General features: G+C 41.7%; 1 protein-coding gene across 2 annotated transcripts; it reads right to left on the bottom strand.

Moving 5' to 3' along the window:
* Positions 1-75: 75 nt before the first annotated feature.
* On the bottom strand, positions 76-21,454 carry TPGS2 (tubulin polyglutamylase complex subunit 2). Of its 2 annotated transcripts, XR_009276198.1 has the most exons (8): positions 21,326-21,454; positions 16,725-16,804; positions 8,703-8,790; positions 7,186-7,317; positions 4,952-5,065; positions 3,199-3,359; positions 2,469-2,572; positions 1,418-1,554 (listed from the first exon to the last, which is right to left on the bottom strand). XR_009276198.1 is itself a non-coding variant. In XM_058827437.1 (7 exons), exons 1-7 carry the CDS (start codon positions 21,396-21,398, stop codon positions 1,327-1,329), a joined length of 876 nt encoding a protein of 291 aa, XP_058683420.1. In that variant the 5' UTR covers positions 21,399-21,454; the 3' UTR covers positions 76-1,326. The 2 variants fall into 2 exon arrangements, 1 of the variants encoding a protein (XP_058683420.1); XM_058827437.1 differs by lacking the exon at positions 2,469-2,572 and having other exon boundaries at positions 76-1,554.
* Between the last annotated feature and the right edge of the window lie 61 nt (positions 21,455-21,515).

Raw genomic sequence — 21,515 nt, forward strand, 5'->3', positions numbered from 1 at the left:
CTGAATGCTGCTCTTCCCATACATCCTTTGCATCCCATGTCCATGTGCTCCCCAAAGCATTTTCAAATACCCAATCAATTTGGAGGAAAATATTCAAATATTTATTAAAATACTATTAAGCACTTACAGGATGGCTTTGTCTGTCTGAAGGCCATACAAATACTCATGAAAGCCTCACAACATCCCTGTGAGGTAAGTTTGTCTTATGTAATTATTGGTGGTTTCAAAAATTAGAGATGATGCTGTTTAAATAATCAATTTACTTGAAGACAGTGATTCTGATATCCATATTCAGGCACAAAATGTGTTGGGTGCTACCATGATTCCAGCATATTTGGAAGACAGAATAGCATAGAAAAGTAATGGAAACAAACAGGAGTAACTGAAAACCAGCAGTGAATGGGTTAAAGTGCAGTTCTAACCTGAAAATTTACAGTAGCGAAAACAGCATCAGGGGCTTCTAAGACTGTAGGATCTCAGTGGCCCCTGGTGAGATCCTCCCAACTGAAAAGTGTCTGTTTCAGTGGCCAGCTTTGCAAATGAATGTGTGACAAACTGAGGGGTCCTTCTGGCTGATGCGACTAAACACCATCGACTCTCTGCTCAGCAGCTCCCACAAAAGGGAGGCAACAAAAGATCTTGCAGCTTCTGGCTTCAGGATTGTTTCAAATCATGTCACTATTTGAAAAGATACAGCACAAAGGCCAAAAAGTGGTCTGGGCTGCACAAGTGGCTCGGTTAATGCAGAGATATGGAAGTCACAAGTCCCATTGTACCATGAATCTCAGAGCAGAAGTTGGATGAAGCACAGGGAAGTGAAGGGTTTGATTCCATCTGGAGTGAAAGATACTTCTGTGTTCAGTGGTTTCCAGCCTGCTCCCACAGCATGCAAGGTCAGGACCGTTTTTTTTCAAGGGACATGGCAGAAAACATCTTCACACCCTCTGCTTCAGCATGGGTCTGTTAAAGTTACAGTGAACTAGATTTGCTTTCATTTCACTGCTACATTTCAACTTCCTTGTTGTACAGGAACAAAAACTTCCCTACAGAGCAGTGACATCAAAGGTTTCTTCATGCCTTCTGAAAAGTACATGCTTCAAGTAGCAGAAGGGAATGCAATTGGTGTATCAAGTTTGTTTTTTTTTTTTTTTAAGAGCCTCCAGGAACTACATTCACATTGTGGCTATATTTCATGCAAGTGCTGCAATGTGTTTTCCATGGGCATATCTATTCATGCACAAGGAACTTGGTCTGAACCACTGAGACTCTGCAGCAGAAAACATCAAAGCTTATTGCAAATGTTGTCCAGGGTCAGATTTGGTGGGCTCACTTCCTTGAAGAATTCCCAGCTAGTGAGGATGTCTTGGCAGAGGTCATGTTTGTGTGACTCTTTTGGGAGCCTGGTGGCTGTGAAGGTGGTTTCTTCTTGAGCACTGGAGTTTTGTTCTTGCTTTTAAATACTTTATTTGGGTCCAGCTTGTTCACAAAGGAATCAGCTTCTTCAGACAGGAGTGCTGTGTTGATGGTTATGGGTTTATACATATTAAACCATTGCTGAAAGGCAGGATGGTGGGGAAAGAACAGGTTAAATTCAAACTGCAGTTAGATAATTCCACCTTGCTCCCCATCTTCCCCAAGACATGATCTTAATCCTATGCCACTTATCAGTTAGCAGTTTACAGGATTTGGAAGAATGCTTGTGATAAGGATACACAAGGCACGGGCACAGCCCTAGTCCTGGAATTGCATTCCAGATAGGGAAGAGGAGAACCAGACACAACCCTAACACCACCATTCCTGCAGTGTAACTCCTATGAAAAGCAAATCCTGATTTGCACCACAGGAGGAAAAGCAAAAGGAAAGGATGAAACTAAACAACATTTATTTAGATTCAGATAAGCAGAAACTATTAAAAATCCTTTGGAATTTAAATGTGCTTATGAACTAAAAACCAACTAGCTGAATTTCTCAAAATGTAACCTTCCTCTCTCTCTTCATACATAAAACAATGAATTTTTTTAGCTCCTTACACAAAGAATTTTGTGTTTGTCTTATTGTTTCTGATTTTCTATCTGGAAGTAACTACAATGATTTGGTTTTTTGGTTGCAGCAGATACCACGTTATGCCCTACAGTTCTCAACTCTTTATTAATTTTTTTTTGTATCATTTTTTCATTAAAAAATCAGGAAATAAAACTGTAGTAGTTATGGTATTGCAATGAAACCATCAGCAAGTGTTGAACAAGATAAAGAGAAGATGAATACCAAAATATAATCATCTATTAATGTACTGCTTAAGAAACATCTTTAATATACCCCCTTGAAAACCTTTAAAAATTATAATGGTTAACGAACTAGGAGAATTTTAACCATCAGGGGCTGCAAATGATTAGGAAATATATAAATGATTCCTCTTAAGGTTTGTAAATATACTGAACATAATAAAATATTTATAGCAGGGAACTTACAGAAAGGCAGAGCATGGTGCCACGTACACAGCCTTGACTGATAAAGTCCAGTGCAGTGTAACAGGGAAGGCATCAGGAATGAGAAGAACCAAATTCTACAGCCACTGTTTGATGGGAAGTCAGGAGTGATTTTAGTAATTCTGATGTGCACACAGGACAAGGGAATCTCATGCTGATAAGACAACTGTCATGTCTAGGTGAAGTGTGGGACACTCAAGTCCCAACAGGCCTTGCCAAGGTGCAGACACTGTGCTGGCTTATGAGCTGTGTTCAGTAGGACCATCAGCTTAATTCCCTGACCTCTCACAGGATGGAGGCAGAGATAGGGCTGAAGGCCCAGTCAAACACAGAAGAACAGCAGAAGCCTCTAATAGCAGGATTTTGGCATGGCAAAATAGAAATTTTAATAATAAAAAGTGATTGGAATGCTCACAAGGCTTTATGTAGAGGTCTTCTGTAGCTACCTCTAGGACTTTAAATTGCCCTTTTTTGGGCATAATTTTTATCAAGGCCCAACTGCTGAGAGAAAAGCAGGGTTAACACAATATTAGTGAATTCAAATTAGTGAATTCAAATAGTGAAACAAATGACTGTTAACACGTTACAGAGAAAAACTTGTGGTCCCTTCTGCGGCTCACCAGGGAGGCCCCCTTGAGCCCCCAAGGTGGGAAGATGTTTTTCCAGTCTATACTTATGCAAAATACTGACAGATTGGGTGCTGCTGTCCTACCTTGGCCTGGGGGCTGACCCCATAGCTGGTGAAGGCATACTGCCACTGTGGGAGACCCAGGTGGGTGATGAGCAGGCGGTAGTAGGCTGTGAAGGTCTTGGTGAGGAAATGCCAATACAGAGCTCTGTCCAGGAACCAGATCTCCGTGTCTGGGGAGACCACTGGAATAAAACAAGCACAAATTACACTGTTGCTTTGCAGTATTAATATTAACCCCTGGCCATTGTCAGGTGGGAGACACAACACACTCATCAGAAGGGCTGTTTTATGTACATCCAGACTTGTTCCAGCCCAGGTGCAGAATCCAGAACTTGTCTTTGTTAAACTTCATATGGTTGGTGGTTGCACATCTCCCTAATTAGTTGAGGTCTCTGCAGGGCTTTCCAGGGAGACATCAGCTTCTCCCAATTCAGTATAATGGACAAACTCAAAACCTTCCAGTCCTGTGTTCAAGCTGTTCGAAGAGCACTGGGCCCAAGATGGAGCCCTGCAGAACCCCACAAGTGTCAGCCTGATGTGATGACTATTTACTATTTAGCCCTATTTACTATAACCTTTTGTGTCCTACCCATCAGCCAATGTTCACCCACTGCATGGAGTATTTGACCAGCTGTGTGCTGGACAATAAATGCAATGCTGTTCCTTCACAACCTGGGAGTGACACGCTACATGGAACATTCTTGGACATCAGCAACTTCGTGGTATATGTTCAAAGTACAATTATGGCAAACATTTATCTGCCCCACAAAGTAAAAAGCAACTAACTCAATTGTTAGTCATCTGGTTTACTGAACAGAGTCCAGAGTCTGGAAGTCATGGGAGTGTGTGCTGCCAACAAAAACACATTTTGCAAAATCTTTCTACAGTGATCAAGTATTTCTCTGACATCCTTTGTAGCATAAAAAGAAGTTATTTTCTTGGGAGATTGAGATGCTGAACACTGTCATTTAAACAGGCTGCCCCTGTGTTGACATGGACACCTGTAACCAGTGCTCCTTTCCCTTGCCCAGGTTATCCACTGCAAGTGCTGAAATCACTAACACTGGGAGGCAAGAGGACAAGAACTGTAGTTACACCCAATGAAAGAGATCAACCCAAGATTTTTCTTAAGAACCTGTATGCTGGAATTGCACAACCCTACACAGTAAACACACATCTAGTGACCTGTGCACTGTATTTTACAAGTGCCTTAGGTGTTTCACTACTCTCTTACTGGTAACAGTTATCTCTGTATCTGTCAGAACAAACAGCTCAGCTTCCATTTCTCACCCTCCCATTAACCCTCCCTGCCACATTTTGCCTAGTTAGCACCTGGAGGCTCAGCATCCATGCACAAGGTGGAAGATCCAGTCTAATTCTCTCTCAGCTTTTTTTACCATCTACACTTTGTTTCTAAGTAGAGTTATACCCTTTCTCATCAAAACGTAACGGCTTTGTTCCAAGACATGCAAGTAGCTGTATTAGTGGAGCTCTGTATTAGTTCAACACAACTGTTTGTAGGCCACATGTGAATACTTCCCTGTTTCTATGCATGCAGAAATCTTAAGTTATAACTCAGACTCCAACATGAAGAGGAGTGAAAATGTTAGATCTATTTAAGATTTAACTCCTGACTTCAGTGGAGACAAGAAATCCCAGTAAAAGTTTCACCTACAAATGGCAAAGAAGATCAGAAATACAAGACAACTCTCTACATGTGGCCTCCAGATACAATCCATAACAGGAGGTAACAAACTTCTTTTTTCAGTCTTACCTGGTTCAGCATGCTTATAAACAAGACACACTTTCCCATTCCCATTGCATGGGTCTAATTCAAAGATAAGACTACGAGAATCGAAGTGTGGCTTCTCGGGTTTGTCTCCATTACCTGAAACCAAGGAAAAAAAATTATGAAACATGTTTGGAAAACTGACTGTGACCCAGTTGCAAAGAGTCAATCTGTTTTATACATTAATAAATCAGCTGATGAAGAACTGAATCAAAATATTACATTTATACTTCTTGGAAATGATTAAGTTGCCTACGTTTAAAATAAAACTAAGCAAAAAACAGAAAAAATACAAAACTAAGCAAAAAAAAAAAAAGTGAGGAAAATTTTCATCTCTATTAGGAAAACAAACCAGAGTCAAAATCAGATGGCTGAAAATAGATGAGCTGACTTCTAGTTCCTCCCTGCCATTAAGCAATACAAGGTTTACAGATGTCACTCCTGAGGTTTGGCTAATCTTTTCTTAAAGTTCTCCAGTCTTAGAGAAGACACAGTCTCTAGGCACTCAACCCAAATCTATCACTTATCACTTAGAAGTTTTCCTCATGGATCCTGAATCTTCCTGCTACAATTGAAGCCCATTATTTCTGTTGTATATATGATTCCTTTTTTTGTCCTGATTTACTTTTTTCTGAGGAGGACAGGGAGAACAATTTATTCTTTTTCTCTTGGGACAAGACTTAAATGAAATTGCAGAGGTATATATTTCTCCATACATTCCAGTGTGACACCAGCATCCTTCTCAACAACTACATCTGACTCTTATTCAACTTGTGACCCTCAACCATTACTGAGCATTTCTACGACACAGTTTTGGGACTGTGTAGCTGCAAGTTCCTGCAGAATGCAATTTTGAAAACTAAACCTGATGGGGAAGAAGTGGGATGTACAAAAGCTGTACTCTTCAGAAGAATTTTCCATGAAAGTCAGGATGAGAATTTCTGTGGGGATGTAATTTTTTCACAGTGTACCTTACAAATGCACCAATGAAGGTTTAAGCCACTAAATAGAAGCAAAATTTGGTGCATTTCATTACAATGACTAGATGATCAGGACTGCACCCAAACTGGAATGTCCAAAAATACTTTCAGCCACATTTAGAAGCTAGAAGAGCTTATAGAGATGCAGAGACAAGACTGAAATCAGATAGCATTCTTTTAAGAAATTGGTGTGACACCTGGCTGTGTTCTTATCCTCTTGATTTTTCCAGCTTGACTGTGAGAGCTCTGACAAAATGAGTGGGCTTTCTTTTTCTTTTTTATTCTCTCCAAATAGCAGCATTCCCAGCATATTTAGGCAGCATGGAACACATGTGCTCCAGGGTAACCTCATAGATACATGTGTGTACTTTTCCAATACCAGCTGTCTTTTCACTACCTAAACAAAACCTGTTGCCTTTTGTTCATGTAACACCATGAGCACACAAAAAACTTTGGAAGTGTAAACAGGGAAAAGGCAAAACAAGCTGTTCAAAGAGGATGCAAATAACACTAATCCCCATGACATTTACTGCATACAGATCTACCTGCCAAGGCTGCAGGGAAACTAATAAGATACATAATAGATCCAGCCCAGGATCACAGAATCATAGATCAACAGAATGACAGAATGGTTTGGGTTGGAAGTGGACCTTGAAGATCATCTTGTTCCAACTGCCCTGACATGGACAGGGACACCCTTGTCCAGATCAGGTTGCTAGACCAAGTAATCCCCATCTACCTGGAGTGACCTTTTATGTTACTGTAGAATGGAAGGGACATTAAAGATCATCTTGTTCCAATTCCCCTGCCATTGGGGATAACTGAGATGCTAAGAGAATTTGGTTTGCTCAGCCTGGAAAAGAGAAAGCTTCAGGGTGACCTAATTGTGGTCTTCCAGTACCTGGAATGGAGCCTACAAGAAAGACGAAGAGGGACTTTTTACAAGGATATGTAGTGACAGGGCAAGGGGGAGTGGCTTCACACACAGAAGGCAGATTTACATCAGATATTAGGAAAAAATTCTTTACTGTGAGCGTGATGATGCACTAGCACAGGCTGCCCAGAGAAATTGTGGGTGCCCTAACCCTGGAAGTGTTTAAGGTTATGCTGGATGGAGCTCTGAGCAACCTGGTCTGGTGGAAAGTGTTTTGGTCCACTTATGTTGTGCTATATCCTAACATTAACAGAACAAAAGGCATGAGACAGAGCAGTTTTTCTAGCCTGGTAACAGTGCCTTACCTTCCTCGTCTGTGTCATCTTCCAGGTCAGCAAGAGTTGGAGCACTAGGCAGAGTGTACATAGAGGAACCCCCAAGCCGACACAGCTTCGAGACACTGTTAATCACCATGGAGCCCAGGGGCATTGGGGTATCTGCAACAAGACCCGTCATTAATCACATCCAGTATCTGCAGTAAGACTGATCATTAATCACATCCAATGTCAGGAAAGCATGGGAGGTTTCTTTTCCTCCAGACATCAACCTCTGTGGGGTGAAGAGATGGTTATACCCAGCAGACCTTGACATTAAATAAGACTCTACAGGAACAAAAATAAGGCTTTTTTCAAACACAGACTCCCACTTACATGTGATGCAATACTGTCTCAGAGCTGTAAAGGTATGAGAACACACTGCTGGCAAGGACTGTGCTGCAGCTGTTAGCTCAGTCCTGTGAAAAATTAAAAATCCTGGCTACAGGATTTCAGCTACAGCCTCTTCCTCAAAGCTCTTTTCCCTGCTGCTGCTATTTCTATCAGAAACCACCCCACACACACAGCTTACTGGGAAGCTTGTCCTCTTCCACTCATGTACCTGTTAAGGGTACATCCTTTTGGTTCTCACTTCCACAGAGGATTTTTCAGTGCATCAACATGTGGGTGCTCCTGAAAGAATTCTACAGGACTTGTCACTTGTCCATGTTTCTGAGGACTCAAACTGTTAGCAGACATCAAGGGAGCAAGCACCCTGTTCAGCTACATCGCCCTGTGATGGGTCTCAGAAGGCACTGCTGGATGTTTGCTCAAACAAGAGAGTTACACCAGCAGCCTTGGTCTCCCTGCACTAGTGAGCCCTGAAAACAAGACTCCTCAGAGGTCATAACACAATAAGTCCCATTTGAAACATGATAGGAGTCACTATGCTAAAGCACTGATGTAAACTGCCTCTGAAATGTCATTCCACTTCCTGACGAAGGCCCTGCATTTCATACCCATCTCCAGAAGTGAGCAGTGTCCATAGCCCAGTTTGAGACTTGACAGTGAGAGCCAGGATAACAGCTCCAGACTGAACAAACTACTTGATTTTTACCGAAAAAGGATGGAAAATGAAGCTTGGGATTTAGTTGATGCAAAGCAGAATCAGGCTCCAACATGTACATGCACATTTTAATGAGAAAGAAACATTATCAGAGGGTGACTCTTCCTACAGATTTATGATGGGATAATGAGCTACAGCTATTTCTCTCTCCATGAAGTACAGAGGGAGTTAAGGTGTAAGGTTTAAATGACACACCTAAATCTGAGTGTCAACAGATGGCCAGTGTATTACAGAACAGTATTTATGTCACGAATAGTTTCTTGCCAGTGTTCAGCGTATGCACGTCTTCTGTGGGAGGCCCATACGTGCAAGCAGTAGATTCTGCCCTGAGAGGTGTGTACGGATTGTGCAGAAAGTAAGCTTGAAATTAAAGAGGTTCTGCAAAGGAAGGACTGGCTGCAATGAATTGAGCTTGTCAGTGGAGGGGAACACAGGGACTCACCATCGGTCTTCACACTCCAAGTCATCTGGAAGCCATCGGTCATCAGATAGAAGTTCTTTAAATCCTCAGGTAATACACAGGAGTTTTTCTGCAAATTATAATCAAAGTGTAATGGGAAAATCCAGAATATGCCTCAAACCCCAAGAACAACTGAAAATTGGTACAAAAATATTTACCACCAAGTTTTTTGCTTAATTCAAAAGTGACTCAAATCAATTCAAACATCTCATTCTAAAGCCTTGAGAGAAAACTGCATGTTTCTTGGGACTCTGATAGTCTTAACAAAGGTAGCTTGGGGAAATTTCACAATGAGCATTTAGTCACCACAAAATTATTACAGCATTGTTCCCAAACTGAGACATCATATTACCTTTTGAGATTAACAGCCACTCCAAATTCACATAAATCAGAATGGCTTAAAAGAGTGGGTTTTGCTTTAAGTGGAATCAGACTAAACTTACCTGTTCCACTAAAGCATGTACAGTATTAGCACAATGACTCTCTTCTGAGGAATTTCAGCTCCAAGTAGGTGAAAGAAGCATAGACTCAAAATAGATCACACATACTCAAGTAGATTTGACATTTCACTTAACGAAAAGTATGTGTCCAAATGTGTGCAAAGCCAGGCTCACAAACCTGCTGGTCTGGCTTCATCCCTCCAAACTTCAGTGCATGGTGTGGGCTCCTAAGACTGCTTCCTTCTGAGCTGCCAGTGAAAGAAGCAACCCTGGTGAGCTTGAGTTTCTAGGAACCAGAACACTTCTCCTATACCTGTCTTGGTTGTGGAAGGAGTCTTTCTTGTCTTAGACTCTTCAGTAAAATACAAATGCAAATACAATGAAGGAAGGATAAGGGCTTAATCTTCAGAGCAAAAAGAAGCCCAAAGGGCTGTAAGCATTTGTAGACCCTGCTGCTGGGGAAAGGACTGGCTGCAGTGCAGTGACCCTCTGCTCTTGCTGAAGTGTCAAGTACATAAAATTAAAAAGGATGGAAGCCTGACATTTTAATAACACAAGCAACAAGCATGACTAAAGGAGTTACCTGTTGGTCTGTTTGGAACTGTTTTAGAGAAAAAATCAGATTGACTCCAATGAGTTGAAATTTAAAATAGTCACACTCAGGACTTCAAAAGAATCAGACCTCAAAACTCAGGATCCTGAGTGTCCCATGGTGGAGGTTCCACAATCTGTGCATATTGACTTGTTCAAGGGCTGCACCACTCTCCCTGTGGAAAAGTTTCATTAAATAAAGACAGAATATTCTAGTAAGCAGTAGCTAAGGAAAAGGAAGATGCACATACAGTTCAAGTGTCTCTGCTTCACTTGGGGAACGAATTTTTAACATCTCAAGAGAAGAGAGATGTATCTATCCAGCAAGAGCAACCTGCCAGCTGTGCATCCAGTTGCAATGCTGACTTCTAGTCATCAGCTGCTGGCTGAGGAAGGGAAGGTGCTGGTCTCATTCTGTCCACATGTCCTCCCTTCCCTAGAACCAGAACAGCCTTTCTGACTGTTAGTCTCATTCACAGACATTTTCTTTGGGTTGCTACAGTCTCTGTCCCCCAAAGTGGGGTTTACACACTACATAGGACCCCCTAATCTGCCCACAACCTTGCGCTTGTTAACTTTCTTTTAAAGAACACCCATTAAAGTTGATTGACTGCTACTGACGAGTCCCAGACACTAATGGCTTTGCAGCTTGCAATAGGGCCGGTCACTTACTTGCCTCATCAAGCAGCCTGGTCACTAGCTCAGAGCTTTCCTAACCCAGATAGAGAAAATCTTCAGGGTCCACAGGTCTTAAAGCAGATAACCTGACACTGCAGAGGCTGTTTTGAGAAGAATTTACCATTCCATTTACCAGACAAGAGTCTGCTGATGGCTGAGGACCTGGTGGTAAGTTTAAAGTGATTAGTAAACCACATGGACATATCTGAAGTTCTTCAAATGCCTTTAACAAACACACCTTCTTCTGTGGTTCTGCTCAGTCCTAAATCTTTATAATTTCATTCTGTACTTTCATCACTTGCAGTTTCAAGCTGTACCTGTAAGCACAGTGACTATGGCTAAAACTATGAAGAAAGTATGACAGACATGCTACAAAGCCTCAGGATAGTACAAAAGTTTACATAACACTTTGAATACATTTTAAATCCCCCAATTATAACTAATTCATTGCAGCAGTAAAAACATGTATGTGAATGGCTTCAGTGGGTGTTATTCTCCAAGGAGAACCAGATCCACTGGGATGACAAACCCTAAGATTTTAAAACTTCCACTGTAGTATCCAGATAAATCCTGCTACAACTCAGGCACAGACCAATTTCACAGATATAGCTAAGACAAGAGAAAAATCACATCTGAATAGGTTTTTTGCTCTGAATCCTCCTTTTGAAAAAGATCAATAGGTGCATGTTTTTCCAGATGACTGCTCTCTGAATTTATTTTAGGATTCTCTAAACCATGTCCCTCTGCATGGGTTTCCAAATGATGGTGCAAAATATATGGGTAGAAAATGCAGTACCAGAGCAGGTCTGGGGTCTATAGGAAAAGGCCTATAAATAGAAAGCTTCATTAACATCCATTTCTCTCATCTGATGAAAAGGATTTATTATATGTCATATTCTGCTTAGACACATGACCATATGATATTAGAACAGTAATCTCCTGACAGCAGTCAGAGAAAGAAGCCACTATATATTAAAAATGGCTTATCAAACTCAGTATTCCTCTTGCTCAACTGGTAGTTCTCAGGGTTGTGTTCTCCAGCCCCATAAAATACATTGTTCCTAAATAACATGTCAGAATTGGCTTAACCACAGCCCTGGCAAGCAGCTATTTTCATTCCAATTATCTGGTTACACTCATCAGCTCATAAAACAAAATATCCCAAGTGCTTAGTATGGTGTGTAAGGTCTATTCCTTTTGTTTGTTTTCTGTAATATCTCCAAATAGTCTCCTAAGAAAGCACAGCCCATTGAGTACATAGAAAAATATTAGAATCTGATTTTTGCTGTCAGGACCTGATTACAACTGGATCCAAAACTAAGAACCCTGATATATGGTAATTCACTTGAAACACTGTTGAAACAATGCCTCTCAAACAAATATACTAAAGAAACAGCATTCAAAACATACAGCTCTAGAGACCTCTAAAAACATTAATGAGTTTTATCCAGCTTATGGGGAGAGAAGGAAGGCATTAATGAAACTTCTCAGGGCTTCCAAGTATCAGACCACATCAGCAGCCACCTTTCTCTCTCCCTAATGTCGTGCAGTTTCATGGCTGGTTTTTCCTTGCTTCCAGTGAATGCTGATGTTAATTTATGTAACACATTGAGATGCTCTTGCTGTACCTTTAATAAATCTAACCTGTGTGGCTCCCAGGAGATCACCTTGATTTTCTGGGGCTGGAGTAGACTTGGTTCCCTGCTGCAGAGAACAGAATTTTAAAGTTCTCTTGAGGATATTGTTGTGCAGCTAGTTTTTCAATATGTTATAAAGCTTAACAAGAGGGGGAACACCATGTAAGAAGCGCTACCTCCCCAAAGTCCTCCAGTCTGTTCCCCATTATGCAGCCTGAAGAAACTTAGCTTCCCTCATGATGCTGGCCCTGATGGATCCACTTCCCCATCTCTCTCACAGTCACAGCCACAAGGTGAGTAGATCCTGTGCTCATGGGGACCAGGGAGAGCAGGCTTGGCTAATGCTAAGGGAGGACAAGAAGGATGCTAAGAAGGACTGTTGAAGATGTACACCCTGAATGCACATTTGGAGTAAAAAAGAGATGTAGCAGAAGTGAGAAGGATGACATTCCAGACGTATGCTGGAAACTATGCAGTAGAGGGAGCAACTCAGGAGGTTTCTGGATCGTGTGTAAGGTTTCAAATGAGGAACCAGGAAACTACAAGCCTGTCAGCCTGACTTCTGTGCTGGGGAAGCTCATGGAGATCTTCTTGAGTGTCCATCATGTCCATCACAATGTTCAGGGGATCCAGAGGATCAGGCCCAGCCAGCTGGGTTTGTGAAAGGCTTAACTGCCTAACCCAATCTCCTTCTATAACACAGTGAGCCTCTCGGGGGATGAGGGAAAGTCTGGGGATGTGTCTGCCCAGACTTCAGTAAAGCCTTTGACACCATTTCCACGTCTTCCTGGAGGAATTGGCTGCTCATGGCTTTTTGCTGAAACTGATGTTCCTACCCAGAGAATGCTGGTGAATGAAATTACACCCAGCTGGGGCCGGTCACTAGTGGTGTGCCCCAGGGCTCTCTGCTGGGGCCAGCACTGTTATTTTTATTGATCATCTGAATAAGGGAATCAAGAGCTCCTTTAATCAGTTCGAGAACACCAAGTTGGGTGGAGTGTGGATCTTCTGGAGGTCAGGAGGGCTCTGCAGAGGGATCTGCACAGGCTGGATCCATGGGCTGAGGCCGATTGTGTGAGGTTCAACAAGGCCAAGCGCTGGGTCCTGCCCTTGGGTCACAACAACCCCCTGCAGCTCCAGGCTGGGACAGAGTGGCTGGAAAGCTGCTGAGTGGCAAAGGACCTGGAAGTGCTGGTTTTTGGTGGCTGGACATGAGCTGGAGTGTGCCCAGGTGGCCAAGAAGGCAAATAACACCGGGCTTGTGTCAGCAGTAGTGTGGCCAGCAGGACCAGGGCAGTGCTCATCACCCTGTGCTGGGGGCAGTGGTGAGGCCATACCTTGAATCTTGTGTTCAGCTTTGTTTCCTCACAGCAAGAAGGACCCTGAGGGGGCTAGATTGTCCAGAGAAGTGCAGCAAAGCTGGGGAACGGTCTGAAGCACAAGTCTGGGAGGAGTGGTTGATGTACCTGGGGTTGTTCAGACTAGAAAAGAGGAGGTTGAGGGAGACCTTGTCACTCTCTACCACCTGAAAGGTATTGAAAGCCCCTGAAAGCCAGGTGTGGGTCAGGCTTTTCTCCCAAGTAACAAGTGAGAAAGACAAGAGAAAATGGTCTCGGGTACCTCAGTGTCCCTCCAACAAAATGCAATTTTCTATTTTTTGAAAACCAAAACAATGACGTGAGTGACTCATTTCTCTTCTAGTTGTGGCAAAAAAGAAAATGTGATTCAGACATTGCACCAGAGTGCCTCCTAGCAGTATTTTAGTGTAACAACTGTTTCTAAAAATTGCATGTGAAGGGGAGTAGGGCCATTGCCAGCCTAATTTTAGAAGTGGAAAAGGGTTTTTAGGATGATATACAGTTATTAGCATTGGTATTCTGGTGACGAGGTAACTCTCTCTCTCTACTCCCTCTTGTACATCTCGTCTCTCTTTCTGGGGGAAAAGGTGACATCTTTGTAGGTTTAAATATGAGGAAACATTGAAAAATTATCTGGATTTATTAAAATATATTGAACTGCTTACAGTTTTAGTGAAAGTGATGCTTTACCCATGTAAATACACTTGGCAACCATATATTTAAACATTTTTGTGAGTGTGCTGATTTCCAATAAATTCTTCAGGAGTGATTTCAAGTTTGACTTCCTGACATGTAACACTTAGCAGCTCTTTCAGTCTTGGGAAAAATCTCATCTTCTCTCCTACAGCCTTACTGCACTAACTCCTGTCATGAATCTCAGCTTCTCCTGCAAAGCTTCATGTCAGCTAAAGAACATTGAACAAGCTTAAGATTTGAAAGATTTTTTTAATCTCAACAAGGTAAGATTTTAAAACACCACAGTATCCAGTTACATAGTAGTGCAAACGTGGCACAACACAATTTAGAAAACATGGCTGATGGAAACAAAAATGTATATACCAGGCATGAATAAAATAATATGTTAATTAATAATTTTTGAAAGGCTGATTTTCTTTTAAGAGCTTCTGAACACTTGAATTTTTTTCTCAGTAAAAAAATCTTTCCTTGCAGAACTGAAGTAGGACTGGAAAAATGAATTCCATTAAACAATTAATCTAAAGAATAAAGCTTTTATTTAGTGAGGCTGAATAGAAAAAGAAGTTGTTGGGGGAAAAATAACGTAGTTTTGGGAAAAGTTTCAGCAGTTTTTCCTACATCACAGAATAAGTCCTGAAAATAGTTTCATAACCAAAGATGTAGAGGGAAGTTAAAAATACACTGACAAAATCTTGTTAAAAATCTCAGCCACGGAGAAATGATTACGTGCATTAGTACTGCCACCCAGTGGCCAAAAATCCGATAAAAAAACAAACGTATTCAAATTCAAGAAAGGTTAAGTTTCAGGAAAAATGACGTACAAGTTCAAGTTCCTCCTGGAACGGCTTTGTGAATTGTTGAGTATATTGCACTTAATCATCACAGCAGGACATTTTGTCCTGCAACCGTATAGACTGGGTTAGGTTTACACTTCATCCCCAGAGCACAAGAAAAAAGAAAAAAAAAAAAAAAAAGATAAAAGAAAAAATCCAGTTATTTTTCAATTTGAGAAATTTAATTTTTAATTAATTTAATTTAATCAATGCAATTGGAACGAAAACCAAAGAATCAGACAGCCAAATCGTTCAGTATTAGAAGCCCACAACTGTACTCATTTAATTTTCAACATTTACTTCCACAATTGACTTAGTACATTGCTGGGTTGAGGGGGAGGGTTGGAACTGAAATTTTGTTTTGGCATCTCTTCGGCTATGACATTTGTTTGGCTTTACAAGAATAGCTCAGTTTTGAAGTAAACTCATTGTAGTTTAGAGAAGCAGCACCTGAAAATGAGAGGAATGAACACCGTGTCCAGGAGAAGCAGTCCTCTCCATTCAACAGAAGAATGAGCAAATATCACTCTGTGTTCCCAGGCCTGAGTTGGCTTGCAGTCATGGTGCCTCAAACTTTCCAGCTCAGTTAACCCAACACCTGAACAACAGCTACAGGAAACCAGGAATCAGTTTACACTAACCTGAAAAACAGGATATTTCTCCCTGACCACAATTGCTGACTTCTGGACAAGTTTCAGAAAGTAACACACAGGTTTACACCACATACATTCCGACTTGGAATATATATCTATAAATATATATTATATATGTTCATGATAATGTCACTAATTGGAATAGGGCATTACCAAAACTTACGTAAGACTTTCCCCTCACTGTTTAGGAAAGACAGTAAATGGCAAGGTGTCAAAGAGTATTGTATTTTATGCAGTGGTAATGACAGCAGTCTCTGGGAGCAGCTGCTTTAGGCCACAGCCAGGGTTAGAGCAGAGGGAGGATGATTCACTCAACTCCATCCCCTGCCAGGTCCCTTTCCAAAGGCCAGAGATCTTCTACTGTCCCATCCCTACACAAGCAATACCTACCAAGCAGTTATTCCTCCATGGCCACGGGATTAATGAAGAAATGGATAGTCCAAAGAGGGAGTGAAAATGCCACCTCTGCCCACGAGAGGCACACACAACAGTTTTTAGGAGCTCTCTAGTCACACAGACTGATGCCTAAGGTCTGATAATGCAGAGTGAAGGTACCACATGTCCTTCATAGTCTTCTAAAGCAGGCAGTGGGACATGCCCTGGCCAAAAGATTGGGTTGGGTAGCCAAAGAGGAGGTGAAAGAAAGGGATATGAGAAATTGAAGCAAATGGCTGAGACTAAAAAGAGAAACAGATAACTGGAACAAACTGGGTAGCTCAATATTTGCCAGCTTGAGGCCTTTACCTTTAATGGCCATGGATCACAAAGCACTGCTTCATTTTGTTTGAGAAGGAGTTGGAAAATGTTTTCAGACCTGAGTCAGAAAAATGTTTGCTCCCCACTGAGTCACCACTGTAGCTACCTGCTACAGTTATGTGGTTTCTTTTTAGAGCTGTCATGCTGAATGTACCCACACTGATGATGTTTCTCTAACAAATCAGGTGCACGTGACAGCCTAAAAGAGTACCTGATTAAGAAAAACCCAACAACACCTGTTTAAGCTGCACAGTGAATCAAACTTGGTAACAAGCTGTCTCATAAACACAAGGTTGACATTCTCCATGGGCTGCTGCACATTCAAACTGATCTCACTGCAGTTTTATCAGGAAAATACTCACTTGCTCCCAAGAGACGATTGTGTGGCGTTCAGCAGGCTCCTTTTCCACAAAAGTCACTTCAGCAACTCCTGGGGAAGTCTCTGAAAGGAAAAGAGGAGCATTTTTGCAGCTGGTATGGGTGACGCCAACACTGTGAGACAGACAATTTTGCAAATTACTCTGAGTGACAGCCAGGGAAAAGGCACTAATGATTGCAAGCATTGTGCTGGTGACTGAGCAGTCACTTTCTTTTGTCTATAACTGTACTCTGCATGTCTTGACATGAGGATGTCTAGTGCTGCACAAAATGTTATCCCTTGATTTTTTTTATACATATATATGCACATATCATGATATATCTACACATACACTGATTCAGGTGTGGCATTTCTGCTCAGGGTGGGAGGGTTGGAACAAGATGATCTTTAAGGTCCCTTCCAACTCAAACCATTCTGTGATCCTATGATATAAGCACATACAGTTTGTCTTCAAGGTATGATATTTTACAGAGGTTTCATGGAAAAATGGGAAAAAAAAATCAGTGATGGATTTTGAGGCAAACTCTTTCTTACAGGGGGATGGATCTTTATTTGTAAGCACGCCCTGTGGTTTCTGTTGGGTAGGATATCCTCAGCTGGGGACAAGATGTAATGCACTGCTGCTGTGAACTGCTAACAACCCTATTTCACAAGGACAAGAAGACTTCAGCTCTGGATTCAGTGAATGGATCTGCCATTCACAGACACAGAACCTGATCCTGCTGAAGGGATCCGCACGAGCAAACATCAGTTCTCTGGAACCTCAGTCGGACACATGAAAATTTGTTACAAGAGCTGAACTCGTAAGAAATTTTATAGATTTATCAATCTATAAAAATCTTCTGAATATTTTGTGGCAAAGAATGCTATATAAATGTAAGAGCCAATCCACATGGTGCTTTCAGGTGTGCGATGGCAGAACAGACTCCCTTACACGTACTATTTTATAGTGTTTTATTTCATCCACAGCCTACTGAAATAATTCCCACTGAGATAATTTCTCTTTGGACCAAGTCCAGAAAGACTACTAAATTGTTGTGGGAACTGCAAGCCCAGCAGACAGGGCCATGGGATACAAGTGATAACTACGCAGGGCTTTCAAGACTGGCTCTGGTGTCAAAGTATTGGCCCCTAAAGCAGTCACACACATTACAATTGCTTTCTGGTAAAATATACACAGTGCACCAGACAGGAAAAGCAGGCACTAAAGAGCTTTGGTTTGTTTTTTTTTCTGCAATGCTAGGGTTTTAATTCTATCAGTGGCGTTGTCCTTGTCTGTCCTGCTGGCGGAGGAGTGGCACTCAGTTTCAGGAAGCCTAAACTTCACTTCAGTTGGAAATATTGATTGCTACATTGTCAGATAATTGAAAAGATAAAACATGGCATCAGAAGAGCAAACTCCAAGTTAAAGACATAAAAAAAAAGTGATAGTTGGTCACATGGTTAAATTTATCTGGCCAAGGGGGACCCCCAACGTACAGAAGGCTCTGATGTTTCAGTAAGTTTCACTTCTGGTAGGTGGGTCCAAGGCCAGGCGATCTGTCTCTTGCTCAAATAAAAGCTGTCTGAACAAGAGAGTGGAATCAATTACCTAACTGCTCTTTTCCATCTAAGCTATGCAAACCTTATGACAAGTTGAGGAGATTATAATAACAGAGTAATTGTTATTTCTGTGATCAAAGAAAACAGCAGGGATGTTTAATTCATCATGCACAACATCTTGGCTGGGATGACAGAAGATTAAATACCATATCAGTCAAAGAAGATGTCTAAGAACAAGAAAATGCAACTTCTAAAGAGGTCTGAACCAAATCCAAGATCAAAAGAAAAAGAAATTCCATCTTAAAAGCCCAGATATTGTATTAAAAATATACTGTGGGTAAACTGAAGACCATGTTTAATAGATGTGTGTAGGTATGGATGAGAGCTCCATTGAACATCAAGGGTTAACTTTGACATGAGTTGCTTTTCCTTCCAGATGGAAGAGATGAAGAAGCCACTTTAGTGGCACCTAGATACATCTTAAAAGCTTAACTTCTTCAGGTGACTCCACCCCAACAATTAATCTGAATCAAGATCATAATAGACTCTGCCCTATTTTTAGGACATTTCATCTGGAAGCTTCCAAAAATGATTTTCAGTATTAATCAGAAACAGTCAACGGTGTGACACAAAGCTGAAGCAGGAAATCACAGGATTTTCAGTCTTTACAGTACTGCTAATACTGCCTGTAAATTGGCTAAATTCTCAGCGTAACTTTAAAATGTTTGACTAGTTATGTTCTTATCTAATAGAGACTGCTAACAGTGAAGTATGGTTCCATCCTGGGCAATCCAGAAGAGATAACACCTTCCATTCTGACTTAATCATGAATAATAAATATTTATGGAATTTTCTATTACTTACAGAACTTCAGCAAAATTAATCATACTGGCAATGGGAAAGATCTCTTCCTTTTTTACCTCAAGGTATAGCCTTCACAATGCTTGTGAGAAATATCCCTTCTTGTTGGAACTTTCACAGAGACTAAAGTTAAAAAAAAACCAACCCCAAATGAAAAAAACAATGCCTGATTGTCCTTTACATTAGGCAGAAAATATCAAGTGACTTCATGACACTTTCCAAAAGATTTAAAGTAAGATCGTTTCTAGTAGTACTGATTACTGAGCAAAGAGTCATTCTGAATGAGATACCCTTTGTTATTTGAAAGAAACCAGCACTGAACAGACTGGTAATGTTTCCCAATTAACTAAGTAATTCTAATTAATTTGGTGGCACAGTGCCACCAAATGCCTTGGACTACTTAACTGGAAAAAATGTGCCAAATTCCCAAAAGGCGTGTAGAGACAGGGAAAAGTAGTAGAGTAAAATATCACTGTGATGGATGTTGCTGTATTGTACAAGTTGTGAGAGACACAGAGAGAAAAACAAGAAAACATAAACCAGGAAACACCTTCTAAGTGAAAGGGATGTTACAGGACTTTCAGAGCCATACCTGCATTGCTATGTTGTGCTGCTGTAGACAACACACCTGCCTGAAACAGTTTATATGGCAACGTGACATTTGGACACAGTTCACATCTCACAGCTCTCACACACCTGAGGGTGGTGAAAATGTGAGCAGGGCTAGTAATTTTTTAAAAAGAGCTAGTTCAAAGAAGCTTTTACTATGATGATGATGATCAGTTTCACTCACAGTAATGTTATCCTGACCTCACAATTAACAAAACAAACAAACAGAAAAAAAACATATCCACCCCCGCCCCCCCAGAAGTCAAATAGTAAGTCAGTATGACAACACAGATCAGAGATTGAGGGTGAAATCCTGTCCTCACTGAAGCTCAGAGGAAGAATTTAATCTTGATCTTTTAATCTCATCTGTCTGAGCAACTATCCAAACCCATGTGCAACTAGAGATACACTGAGGTTACCAGGTGGAACTCATTGTCCTGCAATGTAAGTGTGTTGGGGTGAGATACTTAGAGCTCACTTTTGGCTCTAAAATTCCCAGGAAGAAATTCCAAGACTGCAACTTCTATTCTTGTTGTACACATGGTTTGGGATAGGCGTATGGCTTTCCAAGTAAGACAGTCCTGTGCTCTGTGCTGCTGAGGTATGAAAGGTCCAATGCTGAAATCCTTTGCACACACAAGTAGTTGCACAAAGCCTTGTGATTCCACTGATATGAATAAAGTTTTGTTTGAGAATCCTTCCTTTGGATGCCTTGCAGTCCTGCTGAACTTCAAAGGGAACTGAGGGGATGCAAGAAGGCTCAAGATCTGAGCAAAACCTGGAAATGGCAAGCAGGGCATTTTGTGGAACAAGTCTTACAGTGTGGGAATGAGCTGCAGGGCAGCTATTTACAGGGATCTGATCCCGAGCAGATTCACAAATTGGCCTTTTACCAGAGCACTGCACCATGCTGAACTCCCCTTCATGGGGCACACTCTCTGCTGACCCCACACTATCACAGAGGATCAAATTTAGGTACGATTTACACAGGAAGGTTGTGGAGACCTCATAGAACATTACAATATCTGGAGGGAGCCTATGGGGCAGCTGGAGAGGGACTATTCATTATGAAATGTAGTGATAGGACAAGGAGTAATGGATACAAATTGAAAGAAAGGAAAATTGGGTTGGTTATTAGGAAGAAAATCTTTACTTTGAGGGTAATGAGAGAATGGCAGGTTTGCCCAGAGAATCTTGGGATGTCCATCCCTGGCAGTGCTCAAGGCCAGGCTGGATAATGCCTTGGGAAACCTGGTCTAGTGGAAGCTGTCCCTGCCCATGGAATCAGGGTTGGGACTGGATGATCTTTGCAGTCTCTTCCCACTTTTGAACATTCAGTGATTCCATGATTTTTCATAAAACACCACCTTCTACTTCGCTGATGTTTATGAAACCCTTAAACTCGAGAGATTCGAGATTCCTGCCGTTGCTTTTAGAAACAAGGACGTGTCTGTGTGTGTGCATAGGCTGCTCAGCTGAGCGATTCACAGGAGGGGCCTTGACAACCGGGTGCTCCCTCCCCGCACCCCGGCCTGCCCCCGCCCCGTGGGGCTGTAGCTCAACGCCACTCACCCAATATCCTTGTGACGCCCAGGGTGAGCTTGTCCAGGTATGGCTTGATGCCGGTGGGGAGTTTTTCCTCCATCCTCTGTGAGACACTCCTGCTTCTGCCCAGCCCGACAGAGAACAATGCCTTTCTGTCCTTCCTACTGCCCCGTAGCCTTAGGGCACGCTGGGAATAATAGTTCTTCTGGGCGGTGCC

Source organism: Poecile atricapillus, chromosome Z (assembly GCF_030490865.1).
Source record: "Poecile atricapillus isolate bPoeAtr1 chromosome Z, bPoeAtr1.hap1, whole genome shotgun sequence".
Lineage (NCBI taxonomy): Eukaryota > Metazoa > Chordata > Aves > Passeriformes > Paridae > Poecile > Poecile atricapillus.

What these genes read in the sequence shown, in the direction of transcription:
- TPGS2 (XM_058827437.1), bottom strand. Translation starts at nt 21,398, where the DNA reads ATGGAGGAAAAACTCCCCACCGGCATCAAGCCATACCTGGACAAGCTC. An exon ending in AGATGACACAGACGAGGAAG is followed by an intron (nt 5,066 to 7,185) that starts GTAAGGCACTGT and finishes CCTTGGTTTCAG; the next exon opens with GTAATGGAGACAAACCCGAG. An exon ending in TTATAAGCATGCTGAACCAG is followed by an intron (nt 3,360 to 4,951) that starts GTAAGACTGAAA and finishes GTTTTATTCCAG; the next exon opens with TGGTCTCCCCAGACACGGAG.